This window comes from Tarenaya hassleriana, unplaced genomic scaffold (genome assembly GCF_000463585.1).
Source record: "Tarenaya hassleriana unplaced genomic scaffold, ASM46358v1 Cleome9, whole genome shotgun sequence".
In the NCBI taxonomy this organism is placed as follows: domain Eukaryota; kingdom Viridiplantae; phylum Streptophyta; class Magnoliopsida; order Brassicales; family Cleomaceae; genus Tarenaya; species Tarenaya hassleriana.
Window position 1 is genome coordinate 251,679 of NW_010971389.1, and position 13,734 is coordinate 265,412.

The 13,734-nt window shown below is 34.3% G+C and overlaps 2 protein-coding genes across 2 annotated transcripts in view; both read left to right on the forward strand.

The window, feature by feature from the left end:
- LOC104803534 (gamma-glutamyl peptidase 1-like) overlaps positions 1 to 762 on the forward strand; it is a 1,599-nt gene extending 837 nt beyond the window's left edge. The window contains exons 2-3 of the mRNA XM_010527470.2: positions 112 to 438; positions 539 to 762. Coding sequence (XP_010525772.1) covers positions 112 to 438; positions 539 to 640 — 429 coding nt within the window. The 3' untranslated portion in view covers positions 641 to 762. The remainder of the gene's footprint in view (positions 1 to 111; positions 439 to 538) is intronic.
- Positions 763 to 4,820: 4,058 nt separating this feature from the next.
- LOC104803536 (gamma-glutamyl peptidase 1-like) lies at positions 4,821 to 6,095 on the forward strand. The gene is made up of 3 exons (XM_010527471.1): positions 4,821 to 5,159; positions 5,343 to 5,669; positions 5,793 to 6,095. The coding sequence occupies exons 1-3, from the start codon at positions 4,848 to 4,850 to the stop codon at positions 5,892 to 5,894; spliced, it is 741 nt and encodes a 246-aa protein (XP_010525773.1). The 5' UTR covers positions 4,821 to 4,847; the 3' UTR covers positions 5,895 to 6,095.
- The last annotated feature ends 7,639 nt before the right edge of the window (positions 6,096 to 13,734 follow it).

Here is a 13,734-nt window from a genome sequence, read left to right on the forward strand (position 1 = left end):
TTCCTAGGTAAATGCATAGACTAGATCGTCTGCTACATTGATCTCATGCCGACATGACCATGGATCGATCTATGAACTTGAAATTAATTGGATTTCTTCTGCGTTCTTCAGATTATATGCAGAGTAAAAGGAGGGAAGGTGGGGCGAGCTCGTAATGGACCGGTTCTAGGGTTAGGGAGGATAACCCTAGTGGATGAAGCAGCAAAAATCGGTGAATACTTGGATGGAATTCCGACATCTTTAAACATCATCAAATGCCACCAGGACGAAGTGTTGGAACTCCCTGAATCTGCCAAAGTCATCGCTTCTTCTGACAAGTACGATGTCGAGATGTTCTCCATCGGAGATCACTTCTTTTGCATCCAGGGCCATCCCGAATACAACAGGGAGATTCTCTTCGAGATCATCGACCGTGTTCTTGGCTTGGGTTACATCAAGGTCCGTTTCCCTTCCAGCCTAGATGTCGATCGAGTCATTGATTGGTGGAATGAAATTCTTGCCATTTTTTTTTCATTTTGTAATCTTTGGTAACATGCAGCAAGAATTTGCTGACGCGGCGAAGGCTACAATGGAGGGGACAGGACCAGACAGGAAGCTTTGGGAGAAACTTTGCAAGACTTTTCTCAAAGGACAGCTCTGATATGCTTTTATATATATATATATATATATATATATATATATATATATATATATGATTCACTTGTGTTATGTTTTATTTTTTGTATTTTGTTGACCCTTTTTTCTAGTGAGAAATTTATGTAAGATTTTATTAAACACTCTCTCCTTATTCATGAATAAAAACATAACATTTCAGGTGATATTTTATTATGTACGATAAACTGAAAAGTACGCTTATACGTGTGCTTATGTAACGTCTACACATTCTCCACGTACTGTTTGATAATTGGATCGAATTTAAACCGAGTAAATCGGTTAATGCTATGTTGATCGGTTAAACCGAACCAAACCGATTGGTTTAAGAGCTTGGTTACCGTATCCGAAAACGGAACCAAAGTAACTTTCCCCACTTAATCCCCCTCTCTCTCTCTCTCTCTCTCTCTCTCTCTCTCTCTCTCTCTCTCTCAAAGTCAGTCACCGGGAAAAATGGCAGAGAAGAGAAGAAGATACGGTCTGTTTATGGCGATGCCAGATTCAGGCTTCGTGAAGAAGACGTACGGAGGTTACTTCAACGTTTTTTGTGTCGGCTTACGGTAAAGGAGGAGACCAATGGGATCTCTTTTGAAAGGCATAAATGGGAAAAATAATTTGCCGATTAAACAAGATAAGAGAAAATTCTAAAAAAAAATTCTATATTTTTTTATTATATCAAACCATATAATATCTAATAATAAAATATCTATATTTTTAGAAATTACCAAATAAATACCTAGACACAAAATTGATTAATAAAAAATATACATGATAATATTTTTTGTTTAGTCATCCCATACATCATTTACCGTATAGAATTTAATAGAATTAAATAATAAAAATATGAAAAATTCTAATAATACTAATAAAAAATAAACGATAATGAAAAATGAAAAAAATAAAAATTATATATATATATATATATATATATATATGTACACATATACAAAATTGGAACGATGGCAAAGGGCGAGAGGTTAAAGTAAAAAGTGCCTAAAGAAGAAGAAGATTTGTGTGGATGTGTGTGTTATTTTTGGCCAAGTTTTTTACTTTTTCTTTGCAAGTTTTTTGGTTTTTTTCATTATTTGGGAAAATATAAAACCATACTAAAATAAAGGTAAAAGGAAAATAACACAAAAAATATATATATATGAAGCAAAGAGGAGGAAAAAGGTACGCATGCGCATGATATTTGTTCTTCTGTTTAAATTTTTGGGCTAAAATATTATCGTATTTGACTTGAAATTCTAATCAGTGATTAAATAATATTTTTATGAAATTACAAATTTTAAATATAGAGGTGTGATTTAATTGATAGTGTATTAAGAGGCCCATAAATGGCCCAAAAGAGCCCATAGGTAAGCCCATACTATCATGCAACATCGCTGCCTTTATCAATTGGATTTCTATTCAAAATCCTCGATGCTTTCAGCCGCTTGAAATGCACCTTTGGGTTATTTTTACATATGAGGTAACCTTTCTATATCAATTTAGCATTTTTTTCCTATTCTATATAATACATAATTCTTCATTACTAAAACAATGATAATTACTAATTAGATTATGAAACCTCTAATCTCGACAACCATTTCGGTTGGAATATATCGAAGACGCATTGTAATATTTCCTATAAAAATCGAAGAAAACCAAATCCGTTTGAATTCGTTTCGAAACTATATAATATTTTGAAAGTCTTTGAATTTTTTCTCTAATCGGATCTAATCTAAACCGGACATTTTTTAAGAAAAAAGATAAACAAAAAACAAAATCAAGATTATAAATAGTTCAAATCTACAACTAGATAAATATTTAAGATTTTAATTATATTTCAATGGTGTTTTTTCATATTTTATTTGAAAAAATTATATTTATTTATTTTTCTTTTTTTTATTTGATTATATCCACTTTCGATTTTCATTTGAAAACAATTGTTTTCAATAAAAAGGAACGATGGCAAAGGGCGAGAGGTTAAAGTAAAAAGTGCCTAAAGAAGAAGAAGATTTGTGTGGATGTGTGTGTTATTTTTGGCCAAGTTTTTTACTTTTTCTTTGCAAGTTTTTTGGTTTTTTTCATTATTTGGGAAAATATAAAACCATACTAAAATAAAGGTAAAAGGAAAATAACACAAAAAATATATATATATGAAGCAAAGAGGAGGAAAAAGGTACGCATGCGCATGATATTTGTTCTTCTGTTTAAATTTTTGGGCTAAAATATTATCGTATTTGACTTGAAATTCTAATCAGTGATTAAATAATATTTTTATGAAATTACAAATTTTAAATATAGAGGTGTGATTTAATTGATAGTGTATTAAGAGGCCCATAAATGGCCCAAAAGAGCCCATAGGTAAGCCCATACTATCATGCAACATCGCTGCCTTTATCAATTGGATTTCTATTCAAAATCCTCGATGCTTTCAGCCGCTTGAAATGCACCTTTGGGTTATTTTTACATATGAGGTAACCTTTCTATATCAATTTAGCATTTTTTTCCTATTCTATATAATACATAATTCTTCATTACTAAAACAATGATAATTACTAATTAGATTATGAAACCTCTAATCTCGACAACCATTTCGGTTGGAATATATCGAAGACGCATTGTAATATTTCCTATAAAAATCGAAGAAAACCAAATCCGTTTGAATTCGTTTCGAAACTATATAATATTTTGAAAGTCTTTGAATTTTTTCTCTAATCGGATCTAATCTAAACCGGACATTTTTTAAGAAAAAAGATAAACAAAAAACAAAATCAAGATTATAAATAGTTCAAATCTACAACTAGATAAATATTTAAGATTTTAATTATATTTCAATGGTGTTTTTTCATATTTTATTTGAAAAAATTATATTTATTTATTTTTCTTTTTTTTATTTGATTATATCCACTTTCGATTTTCATTTGAAAACAATTGTTTTCAATAAAAAAATTATATATATATTTATATTCGGTTCGGTTTAATTTTGGTTTTGATTCGAATTCGGTTTTTATTAAAAAAAATAGATTCTCTTAATAAATTTTCAGTTTTCGAGTTTTTAAAAAAATTATTTCGATTCGATTTTGAAAAATTCGAGTTTTTAAAAAAAATCACATTCGTGAATTTTGGATGATTCAGTACGAGAACGATATCGCATTTTATATTTTGGTACAGTTCGGTTCTAAGATATCGTATTGAAATGCCCGTAACTAGCTAGAAATAAATGTGATGAATTGTAATTAGTAATTATAATAAAGAAAATATATAAAAAATAAAACAATGAAATTACAAGAAAAAGCCTTTAATTTTTACAATATAAATATTCTCAAAATTTCAAAATATTCTATAAAAATCTTAAATTTCTAAAAAGTTTTCAAATTAAATCGTTAATCAACTTGATTAAATATTCCGGCAATTTAGATGCTACGTGATATATAGGATTTGACGTGATTTTAACTGATTTTTATTTTGTTCGTTCAAACACCATTTTGAATGTAATATATATATATATATATATATATATATATATATGTATATATATATATATATATATATATACACACACACACATATAAACATATATATACACAGATAAACATATACACATACATATATTTACATATACGTATACACACACACACACACAAATATTATAAATATTAAATTTGAACAATAAAAATATATCGAAATATATTTTCAAGATATGAGAATTTCAATTACTCGAGTAAATGTTCAAAATCAGTGTCATATTTTATCTTTGGGTTTCGTTATTACAGGAATAAAATATATCAGTTATCAAATAAAATACCAAATATATAAAAAATTAATATAAGTTTATTATTAAAGGAAACAAATCTATCACTTATCAGATGCATAACAAAATATAGAAAAAAAAAGTTGGTATATATCCTAGGTATAATTTAAGAAAGAATCAATCCAACAATACCATCGATAATATCAAAATTGTGACGTCAATTTTATCTAAAAACATCATAAAAAAGATGGTATAAACCCTAGCTCTAATTTAAGAAAGAATCAATCGAAAAAAATTAAAAAAACGTGGAGAATAAAACAAAAAAAAAACATTGTTAGGTAAAATTAACCTACCCATGCAAAATGTACAAATAAATACGTATTTCCGCATTCCCGTTCTCTCCACCCTCATACCCCTCCATCGTCAAAACCAGAAGAAGAAGAAGAAGAAGAAGAAAATGGCTGGACAAAAGAGATATTGTCTGCTTCTGGCAACAGAGGACAGGGATTTCGTGAAGGACACATACGGAGGTTACTTCAACGTCTTCAAATCCCTCCTCGCCGAAGAAGGAGAGCATTGGGATTCGTTTCCTGTCGTCGCCGGAGAATTTCCCGACGAGAAAGATCTCGATAGCTACGACGGTTTCGTCATCAGTGGTAGCGCTCATGATGCTTTCAAAGACGACGATTGGATCCTCAAGCTCTGTTCCCTCGTCGAGAAGCTCGATCAGATGAAGAAGAAGCTCCTCGGCATCTGCTTCGGACACCAGGTTAGATCTCGATCTCAACACTTTTCGTCGATATGGAGTTGACCCTTTTGAGCAAATGCTGAGAATTCGAGATTTGAAATGATCGTGGAATCTGGGTACTATGAAATGAATCTGTTCGTATTTTGATCTCATGCCCACATGCCCATGAGCTTGAAATAACTGGATTTCTTCTGCGTTCTTCAGATTATATGCAGAGTAAAGGGAGGGAAAGTGGGGCCAGCTCGCAATGGACCGGTTCTAGGGTTAGGGACGATAACCCTAGTGAATGAAGCAGCCAAAATCGGTGAATACATGGATGGAATTCCGACATCATTAAGCATCATTAAATGCCACCGAGATGAAGTGTTGGAACTCCCTGAAGGTGCAAAAGTCATTGCTTCTTCTGAAAAGTACGATGTCGAGATGTTCTCCATTGGAGATCACTTCTTAGGCATCCAAGGCCATCCCGAATACAACGCAGAGATTCTATTCTTCATCATTGACCGTGTTCTTGGTTTAGGTTTCGTCAAGGTTTGTTTCCTTTCCCCTCTCAAATAATCTGATCATGTCGAATCAATGAAATCGAACTAGAGGTTGTAATTCTTGGCATTTGTTTCTTTTTTTTCCCCTGTAATATCTTTCTGTAACATGCAGCAAGAATTTGCTGATGCGGCGAGGGCCACAATGGAGGGCACAGGACCGGACAGGAAGCTTTGGGAGAAGCTCTGCAGGGATTTTCTCAAAGGACGTCAGTGATATTTGGCCTGATTTTCTTTACAGTTTTAATATATAATTCACCTGTGTTGTGTTTTATTTTGTTTTTGTTTGTTGTTATATGAGACTCTACCCCAATGATGATGTCGACCTTTTTTTTTTTTTGAATTTCAGACATTTTTATGGGTTTTATCCTATTTGTATGGCAGATTCTCTTTGATCATGAATAAAGGCATAACATTTTCAGGTGATATTTTATTATGTGCAATACACTGAAAACTATGGTTATGTTTATGTAACCCCTAACAATTCTTCGTAGACTATAAATTGAATCTAAACCGGAAAAAAAATCACAAATTGGTTTATGTTGATAGACTAATCCCAATCAAACCGATTGGTTTAAGAACTTCACTATAATGTATATAGTTTAGAAAAAACTATAATGTATATAATTTAGGCAGGTGATAATTATTTTTATTAAAATTAATAATTAATGGTTTTAATAATAAATTTACGAAGAATTGTATTGTATGACTTTGGATGAAAACGTTAGTGGAAGACACCAGCTGCGTCCTAGACCCGCCCTCTCGTCCCTTAGATCTCCCGTTTGCCTACTAAGACCCTCCCAAGACCTCTCCTTAGCCATCCTTGAAGAGAAGAACCTGTAGAAAGAGAAATGAAGAAAAGAGGGAAAAAGAGAGGGAATTTGGAGCGAAAGGAGCTCGAAAATTGAAAGAGGGACATGCCTAGCCGTTCCTTGGAGGTGTGCTCGACGTGAGGAAGTTCAAGAGTTCACACAAGCTCGGTCAAGATCCAACAAAACAAGAAAAGGTGAGTGGTTTGAGTTGGATTTGTGAGATTCAATTCTCATATTGCAATGGTGTAAATCGACATTTCTTTGGGTGTTTTAGACTTAAGATAAGTCTATAAATGATTAACTATGGATTAGTAATTATTGGGATTGAAAATGGATTGAAATCGGCAAGAAAACTCGGACTGACCTCCAGTCCAGACGGTCCAGAATCCAAAATTTTGACCTGGTCCGAGATAGCCCCAACACCTTCAAAAAAGGACATAACTCGCTTGGACAAGCGGGAATGCTCTGGAACAAAGGATTGAACTCAAACGCAAGAAAAAGTAAATCGTGATGATTGTGTGATATAACATTGAGAGTCACTCATGTGTGAAATGATGGGATAGTATTGCATGGCGTCAAATAGTATATATACCAGTTAGGACCGGTTATTGGAACCCACATGAATGTAGTATTGGGATGGATATACATATACATTAATTGTCATGATTGTAGCTTACTCATGTGGCCTATGACGGGGTTGTGGTGTAGTACGAGGGAAGCATGTTTGTGATTGGGTTACCTCGATGAACCATGTATCTAGTACCGGTTGACTGTATAGAGTCGGTACTAGTACGTTGGGAAGGAACATGTAACTAGCATGGGTTGACGAAGTGGAGTCAGTACTGGTGTGTCATATGGATATTCCTGAAATAGTACTTGTTGACGAAGTAGAGTCATTACTATTTCAGAAATGTGTGTCCCGTAATAGTACCGGTGGACGAAGTGGAGTTACTACTATTTTGAGGATAAGTATCGTGGAGCCAGTGCCGGTTGATGAACTTGGAGTTAGCACTGTGCGAGACGGTTGTGTTTGACACACAGTGGTACCGGTAGATGAACTGAGTCAGTATCACTATGCTGGTCGGCGGTTCAGTGATTCACGTAGTTAGTACCGATCGACGGCGTGGAGTCAATACTACTATGTTGATGAGTATCGAGGAACCATGTCATCGTGATGGTTGACGAATTGAGTCAGCACGACTATTTGGTGAGGGCTTGTGATGGTACTGGTTTACGAATTGAGTCAGTATCACACATCTGGGATTACTTAACGTATCACATGAATAGTATCGGTTGACGAATTGAGTCAGTACTATTCTGTTGATGAAGACTTGACGGATTAACCCTATGATGGTGATCATATGAGTATGCTTGTGATTTTGGAAATTTTTGTGATAATGTGATTTATTATTATTGTTGTTATAATTGTTGTTTAGAAATATTGATTGACACCGTTCTTTATGAGAACGGGATCTCCGGATTCAACTCAGGTCACTCACTAAGCAGTTATGGTTAGTCCTCATTGATTAACATTTTCAGATTACAAAGAGCACGAGTAGCGGCGTGGATGACGATTCGAGAGCAACATTCACTACATACGGTTTTTGGATTTGTATTTGGACTTAGGACTGTGATCCCATACTTATATTGTTTTGATAAGTGTTATCTCGGACGTGTATGTTTTTTGAGTAACGGTTTAAATGTTTTAAATTCTGTTGCATAAACTTATCGTAAAATGGTTTTAAAATTTTCGTAAATTATGTTATTGTTATTTTATTTGGTTTTCATCCACGTGGCACAACTTGTATACGAGATACGACTTATGAGTGTCACACAATTCCTATATTTGTTAGCCTTTACAAGAATTAACAGAAAACATTTTCAAATATATACTACTCTTAGAGAAATTATATGCATGTCTTTATATATATATGAATGTATTAGTTGTAAATAGTCTATATATATTTACAATTTTCCTGATTTTTACTATTAGTAATTAAATTTTAAACACACAAATTTATTTTAATTTAAATCATAAATGTGACGCCTGTAACCCGTATCCCATCCACGAGTTGCGACACATGGACACTCAAACCATATATTAAAATAGCGGGAATTTTACAACATTTTATTTTTATACATACGCAGCGGAAATAAGTTTACATAACGCATACCCACGTACAGTAGTATACACACCATAATACATAGACGGTGAATACGATATAACACAAAGTCAAGTCACCGTCAGTAACAAACCAACATAAGTCCGAGGAAAGAAAAGTACATGATCCAGAAAACTCCTCACGCGTCACCAGTACCCTCGTCCTGCCGCTGCCAATATTGCCCCGCGCCTGAAACGTTGCATAACAACGTCCATAAGCACGTGCTTAGTGAGTACTTCGGGTTAAACCCGTCATACTCAAATTGCAAATGCCAAGCACAACCATTATTATGCACACACTAGATATAAGTGTATAACATATATACATACTGCATGCTGTAAAACAAGTCCACTCAATCGCACAAGTAATCATCTATCAAACACACGCAGTCCAAAAGACAAGCTATCGGACACAACCGTCAAATCCTCTCTATTTGCATCACACACATAGGACACCGCAAGGATATGGTAACACCAGATCAGGAAATATATACCAGTCATAGCTCGACCCATCGGGTCTCTCAGTAACATCAGTACCGTCAAATCATCTCCACATGTGCATCACACCCGTGGGTAAGGCCTCTCCATGTGCAACGCACATCCCCCGCTCTCCTCGGCAAATGCGAAATAATAAAAACACGTCACCCAGTTCCCCACTCCATAAAACATAACACATCAACCATCCCCTCTGATATCGATGTCACCTCTCGATACCAGAGCACCAGATGCCTCCTCCAGGTCACCACCGACTATGTCGAGCGAAGTCAATACACAACTGACAACCTTTCGCCGGCCGTCCGCCACAGATAAACTCATCAGACCCGAGCTCAGGTCTTTCAGAGTCTTTCCGCACAACCTCGTCGGGAGAATCGCTCAATCCCGAGTCACGGGTAAATGTGTTGCCAGTCTCTACCGGGAGAATCACTCAATCCCGATCCCGTTCCATAGCTAGTGGAACGTTGGCGCGGTTACAGAGTAACCGTAGGATTTCCTCAACCCCGTGATAGCCGAATCGCTCAAGACTATCACGTGTATCATCGGCTCCAAGCTCTGCTCGTAGGCAACCAATCACAATCATGCCTCCTCAATATGAAATCTGACCCGGGTCGGAGATCACAAAGAGGAGATCTCAAACAATGCAACCATCGGGATATCACCTCAAACCCGCTACAATCACACGCTCAGCCTTATCCCGGCCCTCCGGAATAAAGTCTTACGCCATGCCATCTACCCGGTTTCCCAATCACACACATTCATACGAGATTATACTTTTATTCATATATATACACGCCTTGACTTGTTATTCCGGTATGTCAATTCCATTATATTCACTTTATTCTTTTATCCTCCGATCCAATCAAATTGGGTTCCGACCATCTCGGATTACCAATTCAACTCGTTCCGAAGGTTTTACTTACCGTAGGTTGATTTCATTCGAGTTTCATGAGATTCAGATAGGGAATGGTGTCAGGGTAGGTCACGTATAGGGGTCGGTAGCATCGGATCCCGCTCGATCCGAAGAAACGAGCCAAGACGGGGAGACAGAGGTCCGGAACAGACGGTCTGCCCCATCCGGAACGGACGGTCTGGATGGCCCGGTCCATTCGGTCTGTTTAAGCTGGAACGGACGGTCCAGGGTATGCGGAACGGACATTCCGCACATGGACCGGACGGTCCAGCTTCGTCTTCTTCCTCGAAACCCGGCAACCCTAGAACGGACGGTCAACTAGTGGTTCATCCGGTCTAATGCTCCGAAAAATCTCGGGTTCCATGTTTTCGCACCAAATTCAACAAACTATAGCTCAAGACAATCAGTAGTTCATGGGGAACTCAAATCTATAATCACTTTCATGCAATTTCCACTCAAAGCAAGCAAATCTCCATTTTCAATTTGATTATCATATTCGGGCTTAATCCAAAACACTCACCTAGCTCAAATTCGAGCTTGGGGTTGTGTTTGGGGATGTTCTGTAGGGTTGATTTCCGTAATTATTGATCGATTTCGACCGAAATCGAAGCTCCAATCGAAGCCCAAAGTTTTCGGATTTTTGAGAGAGTTTGTGGGAGTGAGAGAGAAAGTAAGAGCGGAGTGGCCGAAGAATGGGCGGACTTGGGCGAAACCTCGCGTCCCAGAGGAAGCAGAAGGTGTCCCGGAACAAGCAGAAGGTGTCATGCACTGGAGGAAGGCCTGAAACTGCGGCCGTGACTCAGCAGTAAGGAGAGAGGCGGCGCGTGACCTGGCTAAGACCGTCAGACCCGACGGTCTGGGTATGCGGAACGGACGTTCCGCTTGGCCTGGAACGAACGGTCTGCTTACTCAGACCGGACGTTCCAGCTTCTTCTCCGCCCGTTTTCCTCGCTCGTTTCGATTCAATCCTTCGGGTTTACTTGGGGTAGGTTGGACAGTGTTCTAGGGTCATTTTAAGCTTATTTAGAGTTTTCTAAGGTTCGTCATGGATGACGAATTCACGGATTATCACAATAAATGTTAAACTATTGACTAGGTATAAATTTTAATCCATTAATTTTATATCATACTATTTCGAATTTAGAATGAAGGTTTTTAAGATCGGTTCAATACTTAGAATAAAGAACTTAAAATCTAAATGCCGGATTTTATTGTTTAAAATTTATAACATAAGATTTGTAATTGATGATTTATGATATAATTTTTAGTATTTAGGATTAGAGATAAATTAATAATCGTAAAGTTTTCAAAGAATAAAAAATTTAACTAATTACCAAATGCTATAATGAAATGATTAAAGGAATATTAAGGGTGATGGTTTAGTAGGTCATAACATCATTAGTGCAATATATAAACAAGATGCATATAGAGAATAATGGTACGATATAGTGAAAGAATTTATTTTATTATTTATTACATCTCATAAAGATTGTTTTAGTACATATATGACATTTAAAATCCACAAAATTTGAACAAAATTTCATCGAATTTAAATATTCATACTAGGTGGAATACGCTTGCATCTTTGACCAATGGTACACCCTCTTCTGTATGGATTTTCCGGTACATGACATGATCCTGGATTTTTAGGATTACAACGCGGAATACCACCTCTTCCAAGAGCCGGATTTCCAATGTACGTCGCTCCTTCGACGACATTGTTGCCTCCAAACCCGAATATCATCAACATTGTCATAAACAAAGCAACGACGATCTTTCTTAAATGCGCCATGATCAATTCTAAGAAAACTCGAAGTTGGTTTTGTATATGTAGTAAGAACGTTTGGTTTGGGATGAAGATTTTAGATGAATAATTGTTGTTATTTATAAGGATATCATTTGAGTTTGATGTCTATTTTTCAAAAGAATTCTAATCCGTATTTTGGTTTGTCCTTTTTTTAAATGACTATTTATGATTTTTTACGATTTATTTATTCTGATTTAGAATGTCATTGCCATCTACCACAAATATTTTTTTGGTATATTCCCTAATTATTTAACGGTAATGGTTTTTATTTAAAAAATATGGTTATTTAATAAAAATAGTTATTTTTTCTATTCAATATTTATATTTTCCTTTTTTTATTTGTCCAACCTTTCTGTGGATTTTTTTTAGAAATCGGATGGTTATAAAATAAGAAGAAAGAATAATTTATTTTGGATTTAAGTAGGAGGTATGTTAATGAGATTAAATGAATATTAAAATTTTCTAAATCCTTTAATCCACTAAATTACTAACGAGTTATAATTTTTTTTCTCTTAAACACTGGTATAATAAAAATCATTATATATGATTATGATCGTAATAACTCAACACTTTTCGTCGATATGGAGTTAACCCTTTTGACGAAACATTGAGAATTTGATCTTCGAAATGATCGTGGATTCAATCCCTATATTTGTTAGCTTTTACAAGAATTAATTGAAAGCATTTTCAAATATATAGTACTCTTAGAGTAATTATATGCATGTCTTTATATATACATATATATGAATGTATTAGTTATAAATAGTCTATATTTACAATTTTACTGATTTTTACTATTAGTGGTTTACTTTTAAACACGCAAATGTATTTTAATTTAAATCATACACTCTAAACTATTCATTAGTTATAAATTTTAATCTATTAATTTTATATCCTACGATTTCGAATTTAGAATGAAGGGTTTTAAGATCGGTTCAATACTTAGAATAAAGAACATCAAATCTAAATGACGGATTTTATTGTTTAAAATTTACAACATAAGATTTGTAAATGATGATTTATGATAAGGAAAATGACATTTTTCACACAAATTTAACAAAATATGACATTTTCATACACATATTTTTAATTTGACAAAAAATTACACTTGAATTAAAAATTTTCTAAATATCTACACGAATTGTTAAAATTAACAGTAATTACATTCATAATCATCATTGTTGTTAAAAAATTTCGGATTCTGTTAACTAATGCACTGACGTTTATGTTAGTTACAGTAATTACCTAACTAATACATAGTTAACAGAATCAAAAAAATTTTAACAAAAAATGATGATTATGTATGTAATTAATGTAAATTTTAACAATTCATGTAGATATTTGGGAAATTTTGAATTTAAGTATATTTTTTGTAAAATTAAAAATACGTGTATGAATATATCACATTTAGCTAAATTCGTATAGAAAAATATCATGTTCTCTTTATAATATAATATTTAGTATTTAGGATTAGGGACAAATTAATAATTGTAAAATTATAAAAGTTTTCAAAGAATAAAAAATTCAACTAATTACCAAATGCTCTAATGAAATGATTAAAGGAATATTGAGGGTGATGGTTTAGTAGGTCATAACATCATTAGTGCAATATATAAACAAGATGCATATAGAGAATAAATGTACGATATAGTAAAAGAATTTATTTTATTATTTATTATATCTCATAAAGATTTTTTAGTACATATATGATATGTAAAATCCACAAAATTTGAACAAAATTTCATCGAATTTAAATATTCATACTAGGTGGATCACGCTTGCATCTTTGACCAATGGTACACCCTCTTCTGTATGGATTTTCCGGTACATGACAGGATCCTGGATTTTTAGGATTACAACGCGGAATAC

Bases quoted from the DNA above. Each gene is read 5' to 3' on its own strand.
- LOC104803536 (XM_010527471.1), top strand. From the start codon at position 4,848: ATGGCTGGACAAAAGAGATATTGTCTGCTTCTGGCAACAGAGGACAGG. The intron at 5,160-5,342 runs GTTAGATCTCGA...TGCGTTCTTCAG, and splicing joins GCATCTGCTTCGGACACCAG to ATTATATGCAGAGTAAAGGG. The intron at 5,670-5,792 runs GTTTGTTTCCTT...TGTAACATGCAG, and splicing joins TTGGTTTAGGTTTCGTCAAG to CAAGAATTTGCTGATGCGGC.